General features: G+C 36.8%; 1 protein-coding gene and 1 pseudogene across 4 annotated transcripts in view; both read left to right on the forward strand.

The window, feature by feature from the left end:
• ARHGAP24 (Rho GTPase activating protein 24) overlaps window positions 1-2233 on the forward strand; it is a 436021-nt gene extending 433788 nt beyond the window's left edge. For all 4 annotated transcript variants that reach the window (XM_039845794.1, XM_039845797.1, XM_039845796.1 and 1 more), the window contains one exon: window positions 1726-2233. In XM_039845794.1, the coding sequence (XP_039701728.1) occupies window positions 1726-1969 (244 nt within the window). In that variant the 3' untranslated portion in view covers window positions 1970-2233. The remainder of the gene's footprint in view (window positions 1-1725) is intronic.
• Window positions 2234-3385: 1152 nt separating this feature from the next.
• LOC120588599 (uncharacterized) lies at window positions 3386-3503 on the forward strand (annotated as a pseudogene).
• The last annotated feature ends 10619 nt before the right edge of the window (window positions 3504-14122 follow it).

The raw sequence follows: 14122 nt of genomic DNA on the forward strand, positions 1-14122 counted from the left end.
CTGACTCTTCACTCAGCCCATGAGTAGAGTTTTTGGCATCTCTTTTATGTAAAAACAATTGATGTTATAAACTTTCACTTGAATACTTTCAGTTTTCTGCCTTTCTTATACTGAAGACCTCTTCTCCCTCATGTGAAAAGTAAAACCCTAGTTCTAGCCTCTAGGGCCTCTGTCCAGGCAGGACCAATATCCCTTCTGTGTTTCCACTTAATGTTCTAAATTTGAGTTCCTACCTCAGTTATAATATCTGAAGATGCTCTTTTATTTCTTTTAACCTTGGCTATGTATTTTTAAAATATTTTTACTATAGATTTTTGTAGCATGGCTCTGTGTTTGCACTGGGAGGGATTCCTTCTGCATTTAATTCAGTTCATTAGAATTCTGAAAGTTTCATACAAGTGCCTGGTACATACAAATGCATTAACATGTATTTTTTTAAAGGATTGTCTTCCTTGGTATTTAAGCTCAAGTTTCTTTCGGCATTTTAATTCTAAAATAATAGCTTTAGAAAGCAAAGAATATATATTATAGAATAATTCTGAGTTGCAACCAGCACACTGCCAGGTGGTTATATAAAAAATGTGATCATGTAATTAAAATAGCTTTCTAAACTACTTATAGAATATGAAAAATATTTTTTTTAAAATTCTAGTTACTTTCAAAAGGAGAATATTTATTTTAAGTGTTATTATTATATGGATGAAATATCAAGATATGTGAATTAATTGATTTCAAAACAGAAAAATAATTGAGATTTTAGTTTCTAATTATTAAAATAATCAGATTTCTGAGAGGTACACATACATTAGCCTTTCTAATTTCAGTGGTATGATAAATCTATACATATCCTGGGGACGTCAGCTCAGAAGGGGAAAAATTAAAAAGTCAACTATTATCAAGATTCATCTTATAATAAATAAGTACTAATACTCTTTGAACAACAATAAATTATTTTTTGAACTGAGCGATTATGAAGAAAACTGTTTTCAAGGAAATTATCTAAAATTATACAATTATCCTAAAATATACAGCTATCAATCTATAGAAATATCCCTCTAGAGATCCTAAAACGTTATTAATTTGGAAGGCAGTGAGACATGGATAGCAGGTTACTTGGATGAACTCCATTGTCACAGAATGTCAGATGGATTACTTATTCAATCACGTAATCTCTATCTCTCTTGTCAGTGTAAGGTGGCTACTTTTGATACCACTTTTAGAAGATGTGACTCCATATATGCCAGAGAAGTTCGTTCTTAGCAGTGGACTTTAACAATGACATTTTCACTATCATTTTTCCTCTGATAGAAAGCAAATATGATTGCCCCTTTTTCTTCCACCTTTCTTGGGCTTTCCCCCTCTTTTAGTAAAGCCCAATTTATATTTAATGATCCAGGAAGCCTTGTGGTTTGGGCTGCCTCCCTCTTTTGACATTCTCTGCTACATAACGTTGGTCTCTGGCTTCTCTGTGCTGACATTTATACTTTCACTATCAAATGACAATTAAGTGCTTCCAAGAGAGGTCTTGGGGTCTTCTTGTCAAAATGGTAGTAAAAATTGGGGGGAAAAAAACCTTTAAATCATTAGACCTTGCTTCACTGATTTGAAAGGGCTCATTCCAATGTCCTAAGCTTTGCAGAGACAGTTTAGAGAATATTTGTATCCCTCTCACATTGCAAGTGAATAAAATCACTTTATCTTTTATTGTCTCCCTCACCCTTGTAGCTTAGAACAGCGAAACTTGACTTTGGAGACAGAAATGATGAGCCTCCACGATGAACTAGATCAAGAAAGGAAAAAGTTTACAATGATAGAAATCAAGATGCGAAATGCTGAGCGAGCCAAAGAAGATGCTGAGAAAAGAAATGACATGCTTCAGAAAGAAATGGAGCAGTTTTTTTCCACATTTGGAGAGCTGACAGTGGAACCCAGGAGAACCGAGAGAGGAAACACTATATGGATCCAATGAGCTTGCTGTCTCATGCTGTTTCTGATGGATCTGGGATGGATTCTGGGGGGGTTCTGGTAGAAACATTACATGAGATCAGGTGGCTGGTCACCTGGCTGTACAGTGGTCTAACTGGTGAAGGAATATCATTTACAGACATGACCCATCCATATTTGCAATGTGTACCAAAGTTATATCATGCCCCATATGCTACTGTCAAGTGTTACAACTGGATATGTGTATAGAGAGTAGTTTTTAAAAAGTAAACTAAAAATGAGAAGCATATCTCGAGAATTATTTTATTGCAAGTCTTGTATTTAAAACGTTAAATCAATATGTTGTTGCAATTTAGCTTGCTTTCAAGCTTCACCCCTTGCACTTAACATAAGCTATTTTTGGCATTGTGTTATCATCAGCTTATTTTATAGATCAATATTTTTATTTCCCTTTTTGCTGAGGAAATGAAGATAAGCAGATATATGAAAATATATAAATATATATAAGATGAGTTATTAAAAGCAAAAGAATACTTTGTGGCTGTGCTGTTTGTGCCAATAGACTTTACCATGACCAAAAAGAGAAATGTAAATAGTTTTATAAAATCCGAGGGAATTACCAGGAACTTTTAAATTCTTCCCTTAACATTGCCCAGTTTTCTTTGTGAGATGATTTAATACAGGAAATTTGGGACTGTGTAAAAATGTTCCCCTCTCAAGCCTTCATGTCTGCCTGGCCTTTTCCACAGATGTGTGTCTGCTATGCAGGATGCACCTTAGTGGGGGAAAAAAATGGTAAAGAAAAGCATTTAACCAGTCATGCCTTGAATTCTCTGTCCTTCTGGACTGAATCTCTATAACTACTGGCTGGTTATGGGGAAATTCTTCCTGCCATTTGGAAATTGGGAAACAATGCTTGCTAAACAGGGCCCACATGAGCACCTGCCCCCACACCCCAACAACTGCATTTTGGAACACTGGCAGTGAAATAATAGTCCTGTGTCCCTCTCCATGAAACTGTTAGAGTATGTGCCATAGAGTCACGTTTTCCTCTCACTCAGGCTGACTGTTCTGTCTCCATCTGGGATTCTCTCTGAAAGACGAAGGACAAAGGCATTTTGTAGTAAGAGAGAGGTGACAGAGGGAGAGGGGACCAGAAGGAGGAGGAGACATGTTTAGAAGAAATAAACTAACTAATTTTGCTTCTAATTTTTACATCATTGTTCTTTCCTGTTGGAAACATATTCATTCACAATAATTTTAAAACGTGAATGCTTAAAGGTCCAAGTTTGACAAGCTCGTGAACATCAGTAATGTAACTTTCTAGAGAAGCACAGGATTCTCTGGAGCTAGAGTTTTGAAAGAATAACTATTTACACATCAATAAGACAATGCTTTTGAGAAGTCAAGCAAATATCTCTCACACTAGAACAAAAAAGCCATCTATGGCCGTGCCACCCTGAACAAGCCCGATCCCATCTGATCTCAGAAGCTAAGCAGGATCAGGCCTGGTTAGTACTTGGATGGGAGATCACTAGAAAGACCAGGTGCTGTAGACGTAAAAAATAAAAAATAAAGGATTGTAAGCTGACAAGGTCTTTGCAATCTGTGAGGTTAACCAAGGGTTGCCTCGCCTAAAAAAAAAAAAATCACAAAGGCATAATCAGAAATAAATACGACTTGAGTTGATGGGATTTGTATTGTTTGAAGTTTCTGTGTTTGTGTGTATTTATTTTCAAAGGGGAGTGCGTCATTCATTCTCATCACTGTGATACTTTTGTTGACATATTTCACTGAGCAAGCTTACCTGGTCCTTTTGTATCAACCACAATCTACGTAGCAATATCTTCTTTATCTTTAGTTTCTTTTTCTCTCTCTTTCCAATTATTTAACCAGATACTTCCACTTGATCACCTTATAAAAAATTCAAACTCAAAATGTGCAAAAAGTGATCTCAATAGCTCTCTCTCTCTATGCCTTTTCATCTTTTCCCAGTCCCTGTCTTAGTTAATGAAAACTTCGGACTCATCCAGGATACCGTATAATGCAATAGTGAAAACAAAGGTTATACAGTCAAACAGCCTGCGTTCAAATTTTCTACAATTTTCTGGCTGTTACTGAATCTACCATGCATCACTTTTTTTCATCTGTAGAATGAGAATACTAAAAGTACTATTCTCGTAAACTTGTTATGTGGTTTCAGTGAGGCAGTTTATGTTAAGGCTGAGCACAGCACTGAGTATACAGAAAGGACGCCATAAATGTTAATTCTTATTTTCTCTGCTCTCTGCTTCACTTTTAAATTCACTCACAGAATACTGTCTATTCCACCCAGACTTGCCTTTTTAATATGCTTTACCAGTTTCTCCTCATTTTTTGATAAAAGCATCTTACCTAGTCGTTTTGTTCCAGTATCTCTCCTCTACTTTCATCCTTTGCCGGCTGCCACGTGACCATTCCACAGTCTTGCTAATAACATTTGATGACTCTCACTCATCCACAGGATAATGCCCTTCACACAGGGTATGAGACTCTGACCTGCAGTTTCATTCTCACCTCCTACCACTTCCACCACACCCGCCATGACATTTCTGCCTCTGGAACTTTCCACTTTCTACTGCTGTGTACATCTTGACTGCCTTCCTTTAATCTGGCACACTCCAACCACCTTTTCTTAAGAACTAAATCAAATGTCAGCTCACCTGGGGAGCTTCCTAGGATCTCAGTGGAGTAAGTTACCTTTCATGCTCCCAATTTGCATATCTCTCTTTTAGCCTTTCCCACAGCTGATTATTTTCTTCACCAACCAAGAAGCGCTTTAGGGAGCAGCAAGGTGAAAAGGAAATTGCAGGAAAATGAGAGCCAGACAACAATAAGCATCTCAGCATGCCTTAGGCAAGATGCACGGCAATAACAAGTCACTTAACCTCTCTGAGCCTCAGTTTCTTCATCTGAAAGTGGAGGTAATTCCTACAAATACTTAAAGGTGATCTGTAATGTGCCTCTCAGTGCTTGCCACTTTGCTCCATTGATAGCTCTGTTGTTCAGTGGAGCTTCTTAAGATACCAGAATTGTATTTTATTGACCTTAAATCCCTCCCCCTCCACCCTTAATGCCATAGAATGTCAGCTCTGAGAGTTGGCAATAAATTTTGTTTTTAATTTATGAGGGATGCTTTTATTAATTTTAATTATTGATTTGGGCCATGATGACCTCCAGTCAATGGATACCATGAGCAGCTTGTCTATCTAGGTTTCTATTAGTTCTATTAATTCAGCTAAAAGCCTAGAAAATTGCAAATTCAACTGCAAATTCACATAAGGATAAATTAGAAATAAGTAGCTAGGTAGTATCAAGAGTTCATTTGCTACATCCTATATTACACATCTTTAAAACTATTCAGGTAACCACAATGATTCTTAAATTATGAGCTAGGACAAAAGGATTTGCTTACAAGTGTTGAGTCTATAATATTAGTTTTACCAGTTAAGCTATACGTCAGGGTATCCTTTAGAGCAGGAGTCCTGGCCTGTTAGGAACCTGGCCGCACAGCAGGAGGCGAGTGAGCGAGGGAAGCTTCATCTATATTTGCAGCCCTAACTTCACTGCCCCAGCTCCACCTCAGATCATCAGGCATTAGATTCTCATAGGAGCATCAGTCCCTGGTGCCGGAAAGGTTGGAGACTGAGAACATTTAAAATGGAATTGCCTATGACATCTGGACAACTAAAGTGTAGCTTTTGTATGTAATTTTATTATAAAACAATTAAAAACTCCAAGAATGATGTTATTATTTATTTGTATTGATTCATAAGCCTGCACCTCCTTTTTAAAAAATTAGATTATTCCCTGGTAGGATAGGTTAGTAATTATCTCACCTCAGAAATTCAGAGTATTGAAGACTGTGATGCCAGCTACAAATCTCAATGTTCCTTACATTGCAAAGCTGCATCCTGCTTAGAGTAGCATCACAGCAAAGAATATGTATTAGCTTTTGTATTCAGAGACCTAAATTCGAATCCCAGCTCTGCCACTTTGTAGCTGTACAAAGAAAAGTTGCATAGTGTTTATAAACTTTAATTTGATTTTCTGTAAAATAGGCATAATTATAGCGTCTCTTCCTCATTGGATGTTTGTTTGTTTGTTTGTTTTGAGAAATTAGTTAGATGAGTTATATGATTAGCACAGTACCTGGCATATAATAAATGCTCAATAAATGATAGCTGTCAGCCCTCAAATTACTTTTATTGAAAAGGTATTTAAGCTTTGAAAGAACTTAACAGGGTTCTGGCCCTAGGAATTTGGCCAACCGTGAAAGAAGAGCATGGTCACCAGATGAGGATATAATTATGTTCCTGACCCAGGTACTCTAATTTTATCTTGGCCCAGATAATCTGCCAGAGATTGACAGCAAGGAAGGGGCAACCCAAAGCATCTTTTCTATTCTGAGATGATACAATTATATTCATGATTTGAGAAAAATGTATAAAAAAAATCTGTAACTATCCTGCATTAACTCTGTCCCTATGGACACTGCAGATGATGTTGGGTATTAAAAGTATTGGGTAAAACATAATGAAGATGTGTAAGGACGTGGACCAATGAACATATCTAGACTCACATCAGCACCACCATTAATGAATATTTATTGAAGGCCTCCACATGCCAAGCCAGCATTAGGCTAGTTTATAGTACTAATTACCATGTGTGATGATGGACTATGAAAGTAATTAAGAAATCACAAAAGTGAGGCTGGGAAAGTCAAGGCAGAGCTATGCCTATGATGTGAGTCCTAAAGGATGAAAAGGAAGTTATCAGACAGGGGGCTGTCTGGGGTCAGGGCCTCCCTAGTGCATGGAATAGTATGTGCAAAGTGCCTTTGGTGCAGAGCCTAGGGAGCTTTTTCAATAAAATAAAATTGACCTGTCAAGTCTGCACCATCAAAGTGGCATTGTGTATAAAAACTTGTCCTCACACTATGAAACTTGAAAACACCCTTAGATCTGGTAGTTTCTACTCTTTAATTCAAAGAAAGCAGCCAGAGCTAGACATATTTTGCCATGTTTGAACTCATCAACCACAGCAAGACAGTGATAAAACTGTGGCTCCCAGAAGTCTCTTTTATTACTTTCTTTATGGTCTTAATTGCACAAGTGGGGAATGAGTTGAAAGTTAGGTCCTTCTAGCTTAAGGACCTTTTACTGCCAAGCGACAGAAAACTAATAGTTCCCCAGGCAGTCAAAACTTGAAACTAATGTAGATCATGCAGCAGAAATTTTAGCTGATAAAAAATGTGTAGTATGTTTTTTTAATGCACCATGTGTCACTCAGGTTCAGGACTGAACGACATTCTTTATTTATGGGCTGTGTGTAGCCGCTTCAGCCCACTGTAGACAGGGTTACCTTCTGTAAGTAGAGAGTAGCAGTAACAGGAGAATACTGAACTTTTGAAGTCAGATTGACACCACTTGCCTTGAGTGAAGTTGTCTCTTAGCTCTGAGGGAGGCCCTCAGTGTACTACCTGTTCTTGTGAAAACGCTGTGATTATCCCAGCCCTCTCCACTCAACACACACATTCCCTGCCTCCTCATGATTCGTTAGAATTGATTATGTAACACACCAAAATAATCACCAGGGTTGTACCATAATGCCTTCATCCTTGAGTACCTACTGCCGAAATAGTCCAAATTCCCATGTCATTTGCCATCTCCTATGTGCTTATCTCCACATTTCTCAGCATATTCCCTCATTTGCTTCGAGCTCTGATCTCCTCTCCACCCCTCCAACTTTCTCTTTAAACCTTCTAGATCTTATATCTGTCATCATCCTCCCCTAAATCTTCTTCTCTAAGACACAGTTACCTCCTGGTGACATCACTCTCCTTGCAGCTCTCTCAAGGATGACTATTCTTTTTTCCAACAATCTGCATATAGTTAACCTGAAGGAGAAGTAGGTCTTGCTTTGCTCTTTGCTGAAACTTCCAAAATTTTGCTCCTTCCTCCTCCCTAATACTCACCCTCCAGAAGCACATGTCACATGACCAAATCAACCTAATCAACTGTTTTCTTCCAGTACTACTTATACACCATCCAGCAACTTGGCCACTCAGCTCCTTAACCTGCTAACTTCTGAAAATCTTGTTCTCCCCATGTCCGAACATCAGCCACCGTGCCTACAGTTTGCCTTATACTGGGTCATTACCAATAACTGCACCATCACCAAAATTTCTATTTCAAGCATCCACGCTCTGATCATCACCTCTTCTTCCTCTAGGTCGCTCCTATTAGCACCATCATTCCACCAACTCTCAGATACTCCAAAGCAATTCCAAGCCTTTGACTTTGCTAAGTTTTCACTGCTTGTCATTGCTTCTCTCCTTGACAGCTTAGCTCCTGTGGTTCTTCATCACAATATTTTGTTTCCATTTTCAAATCCCTTCATCTTCTCTTCCTCCACTGCACTCATCTGAGCAGAAAAAAAGAGATCAACTCTGGCTAAATTCAATTTTTATTTATTCCTATCCTGCACCCAAGAAGCTAATTATGGCTGGAAAGCAATAAGTCACCACCATGGTGACTTATCTAGCCTTATATTTATATAAATATGGCTCGCATGACTCTCATCACTGTTCAGTAAATTTTCTTCACATATTCCAATGTCAAAACCTACAAAAACCCTTCTGCTCCTCATTCTCATCAGATAACCTTACTCTTACTCTCTCTCTGCTGAGAAAAAAATACCAGAAAAGTACATCATATGTTCCATCATCATATCTAAAAAAACTACCTACATCTGTTCTGTACAAACCTCCCTACCTCCTGCTACAATGATTGGGCAGCCTGTTCTAGTCAGGCCAACTGCTCTGATCACATACTGGAGCCTGTCCTTATGGTCTTTTCTAATGCACTGCTCTTTCAAATAAATATTCTATCTCTCTTACATTACCAATTTTGCTCTTTCTATATGAATTCCATCAACATATATCTATGCTGTAATAGCTCTTCAAAACTCTTTTCTTCATGTATTTCTAATTTTCACATCATTCTTCAGCCTCACATTTTAAAGAATAATTTTCTGTACTTTTTTCTAATTCCTCACCTCCCACATTCTCTTAAACTCATTTAAGTTATGCTTTCTTGCTCAATACTGCAGACAATGTGCTCTAGTCAAGGTCAGAAATGACCTACACAAAACCAAGTCCAATGGTCAATTTCCAGTCCCCATCTTACTCAGCCATGCAGTAGCATTGTCTCAGTTGTCCATACCCTCATTTTGGATATACCTTATTTACTTGGCTTCTAGGACAGCATTGATTTTTCTCTACCTCCCTGGAAATTCCTTAGAAGACCCTCCTGTTTTCTGACTCTATATGTTGGAGTGAGAGGTGCCCCCTTTTTGGACTTCTTCATCTACCTCAGTCCTTTGATGCTCTCAAAAAGTCTTACACTTTTAAATAACACTCGTAAGCTAATAACTCTCATATTTTCGACCCAACTTCTTCTCTTAACTCCAGCCTAGTAGATACTCCTGCTACTTCATTTGTATATCTAATATCTCCAACTGACATTTCCATGAAAAGCATGATTTTCTTCCCAAATTAGCTTCTAGCCCATTGTTCACTATCTCAGTCAACTGTATCGTTTACCTCATGATTTATATATTTTTAAAAAATCTGGAGTCATTTCTGATCATTTTCTTTCTTTTCACATATCAATCCATTGGCAGATTTGTCCTTCACAATACATCCTTAATTTATCCTGAATCCAACCCCTTCTCAGCACCTCTACTTCCTAGTCTAAGCCCCATTACATCTTTCTAGACTGTTACATCCTACAATGACTTTTGTTTCCATTCTTATCTTTCTTCCTAAACTCCTCTCCGCTCAGCAGACAGAGGGATCCTTTTTAAAAGAAAATTTAGATTATATCATTTTCCTGCTCACATCTATCCAACACCTTTCCATATGTACGACAAAATCTCAAGATCTTGACATGCTTTGACCCCTGCCTATCTCTCCAATTTCATTTACTATCACACTTTCTCTTGTCCATTCTGCTTTATGTATAAGACTTTTTGCCATTTATTTCTAAATACGAATAAGCTCTTACTCCTAGGCCTTTGCATTTACTTTTATCTCAGTCTGAATGCTCTTCTCCAGACACTAATAAGACCCACTCCCTTACTTGATTTGGTCTCTGCTCATATATCACCTTTTCTAAGAGGCCTGTCCTTATTGTCTGGTCTAAATAGCACCCTTTATCATGTCTTATCCTTTTAATCTGATTTATTTGTCTTCTGAGTGCTTCCCGCTACCTTACTCCCACATTAGAATGTAGAATACACAAAGGCAGGAAGATTGCCTGCATTCATCACAACTATGTGTGCCTATAACAGTCATCAAAAGATTGAAGTACTCAATCAATATTTGTGGCATGAATCAATAAATGAATTTTCACAGCTCAATGTCAAATTTCCGACTCAGATATTCAGAGATGTTTTGAGTTAGATCTTTTAACAGAAACTAATAAATTACTACATTCTACCTTACATTTTTAGGCTCCAATCACCACCCATAACTGAATAAATTTGAAAATTTTTCAAAAATCATAGAAGAGTGTCACTGCAGAGAGACTCTAATATCCATTGTGATGTCATTTGCTGATCTGAGGATTGTGATGCCAGATATATGAGCCTCGAATGCAGCATCCAGGCCCAGTAGCCCTGAGGAAACGTGTATTAAAGTAAACTATGTAATGCAGAAAAGAAAAATTCACGATGTTTTGTTGTAAAAGCTTAGCCACTAAGCTTTTCCCCTATTTTTTCTAGGACACAGATATTGTTAGGTCAACAACAAGGTCTCAATATGTCATTATATTTCTTCCTTTATCTGGAGACTGACATTTGTTTAAAACAAACCAAAAGGTAGCAGTCTACCTTTTAATTAAAAAAATAAGAGTGAAGATACATATATTTCCTCATTGAGTTAACGCAGGCCTACTTGTATTTTTCATCTTCATGCTATTTTTAAAAATAAATTGTAAAAATGGTTCATCTCCTCTAATGTCATGGAAAATATCCTTTTTTTTTTATAAATATTCTCATATTAAAAACTGTCTTATACCAATTCATTAAGTGCACTTACATATAATTAGACAAAATGATAACATTGAAAGTTGCAGATTTCTTATTTCTTTGATTTAAGGATAATAAAAATAGACTCATTCAAGTCACACCACTAATTTGAACACATCATTATTTTAAAAGAAAGTAAATAATAAGATAAAGATATTTTGCTTTTGCCAATTATTTTTAAACTGATTTATTTATTCTGAAGTTTTAAAGATAAGGACTATGCTGTACTTATCTCCTACCTAGGGAACATAGGTAGATGTTCAGTAAATGTTTTTGAAGTGAATGAGTGTACTCCTTAAGGATATAGCTCAAAACTTAAACTAGATGTTCAGAACAATCTTCTTAGAGCTTGATTTACACCGAATCCAAGTTTGCAATATGCTGACATTGCTTCTCAGAATTTTTTCTTTCATAAAAAAAATAGCTTAATATTACTAATTTCCTTCATTTATGTAAGACATATTTGGGTTATAAAATTGATTTTGTGTATAATTGTTCATAGACAATACTTTCACCAGAGTAAATGCAAAAGTGTTAATGGAAGGCAAATTATGTCTGAGACACTTTTCTAGGCAGAGTGTGGAGAGCTTTTAAAATGAATAACATATTGCACTTGTTTTCAGGTTACAAACAGTCTGGACTATTGAGTTGACAGAAAGATTCCAGACAAGATCCAGGGAACGACAGTAGGAGCTCAGTAACAAGAAAGTGAAGCCACCTCCTCCATGGAGTAAAACTTCAATTTTCTAAATTGCATTTCAAACTTATTTTATGTTGGGTTTCATACCAGGATGAGCATGTCTTCAAAGCGAGATATATATGTCACAGAGAGGGTGGTAAATTTCTATGGAGCATTTAACTCTCGATTGTGTGTGTGCCATCACATTTCGTGTGTTTGAGCAATGTACATTTCTACAGCTTGTTTTCAGTAGCTAAGTCAGAACATAGTGATCTAAAAGGTTGAGCAGATGGAATTCAGTCTGGAGCTGAAAGAGATGACTTGCCACACACAGTGGTCCTCAACATGAAGTGATCTGAAATGATGGAATTTTCAGTGTGCTTCGCTATTTGCAAATGTCTTCCAGGCACACCTTTCGAAACTCTTGGAGGAAAGGCACATTACGAGTGCAAAACACCGTTCTGGTGAATTGGTAATGTAAAAAACTGCTACTGGTACGACCCAGTGCAGTTATTTAGCAAACAGAATCATCTTTCTAGGCTGGTTGTTATATAAGTAGCTAGCTATAAGATGACCCCTTTCTTCTCATGACAAACTGAATCAAAATTACCCAAATATTTGGTATCTTTTTATGATACCTGGTATCTACATATAACCCCTCTGACCCTTTCTCTCTATGAACAATCTTTGGAACACAATTTCCTTTCTTAATATTGTGGGTCTTTTCAGGTACATTTACTTGACCATTTTTACATTTACTTTGTTAAGAGAGTAAAGATCCATGGCTTAAATTAGAATAGAAGCTATGCCAGAGATACCAAAAGGCTTTTGGTTTCTATTTTCCTTATAAATAAAAGGATAAATTGTGCTAACTCAAAAGAATAAGTATGTTCATCTTTTAGGTTTTCTAATAGTTAATTAGTTAAGTAAAATGTTTTATTTATAGAAATGGAAGGGCCATTCTTTGACATTGTTCAGACACTTCCAGCTAAACTAACACAGTTTCAATGATCTCTTTACCAAGCGACAAAATTATATATTTTTTAATTCACTAAGGAGTTTCAGATATTAAAGTTGGCTACCATGTAGACAAAAAAAAAAAAAAACTTTTACCTTCTCTCTTGGGTAATAATTAAACTGATTAAGAATTTTGACAAATAAACAAGGATATTTAACCCTGTTCCATTCACCTAATGCCCTCAGAAAATGATTTTTTCCCCTTCACTGAATCTTAGCTCAAACGAAAGTTGCTGAATTGCAGATATACAACTAGTATCCTTAGACAGAAATGAAGGTCATTTATAGAAGAAACCAGCATCAAATGAAAACACAGCCTTCTACACAGTCACATACATATCACATACTCTTTACCCATAGTGAGAAAGTAGGTCACTCTTCATTTCTTATTTATTCCCTGTCATGATCAGACCATAAAATCATGTGAGATACTTCAGAACTACTGTCAAGATATGAAACCCAAGACAACGAGCAGCACAACAACCATTGTCAACAGGCAAACTCCAACAAAGTCTGGGTTTGGATTTGGTTTTATGTTAAGGGAGGCAGATTTGCTCTGGTTTTTAATAATTCATAAAAAACAGAAATCACAATGTATCGACTCAGTATCCACCTGCTAAGAGTCCAAAAAAGCCAAAGTTCTCCCCCTTTCACCCTCTGTTCCACTGACATTTTGAAAATCAAGAAAAAAATAGGGGAAAAAACGGTGAGAAAGAACACAGAAAAGAATTAAATTATTTCGAATTCTTATTAAAAATCCATCAGGCTAACTTTTAGTTTCCACCACTAAGACCTTTCAGATAAATTGGATGTGCATGGTTTTGCCTTCCTGGGTTGATCTAGAACTGTAAGGATGAAGTGTGTGTGAATGTGTGTGTGCTTGGAGTCCATTTTATAAACACTGACACAGGACAATTCTCATCATTGGTAATAGTCTTTGGAGTCCAATCATGCAGAATAACAGGCAGGTGCAAGTTAGGTCTTGTTGCAAGATAGACATGGCAAGGTGAACAGTTTAATGCTAGATAAGGGTTGGGAAATTTGTTTTCATTAGAATATACTGGCCATTGGTCCCACGGAGTCAAAGTTAAATATACAGAAATCCATATACAAACAGAGGCCTTCCATTTCAGCTTCACTGACCATGAAAATGGGTCAAAGTTAATCATTTCAGACAGTGAAAGGACTATTTAAGTGCCAAAAGAAATAACAAAATCTTATATTTTAATCACATGGAAAATAACTAATATAACTATTTACACTGCAACTTGTTTGTGTTTTTACAAGGAGTTTCCCTGCTTGGTTTAATGATATCTGTGGAAAATGTTGGACTCTCACAATTAAAATGTG

Source organism: Pteropus medius, unplaced genomic scaffold (assembly GCF_902729225.1).
Source record: "Pteropus medius unplaced genomic scaffold, Ma_sr-lr_union100, whole genome shotgun sequence".
NCBI classification, from domain to species: Eukaryota; Metazoa; Chordata; class Mammalia; order Chiroptera; family Pteropodidae; genus Pteropus; species Pteropus medius.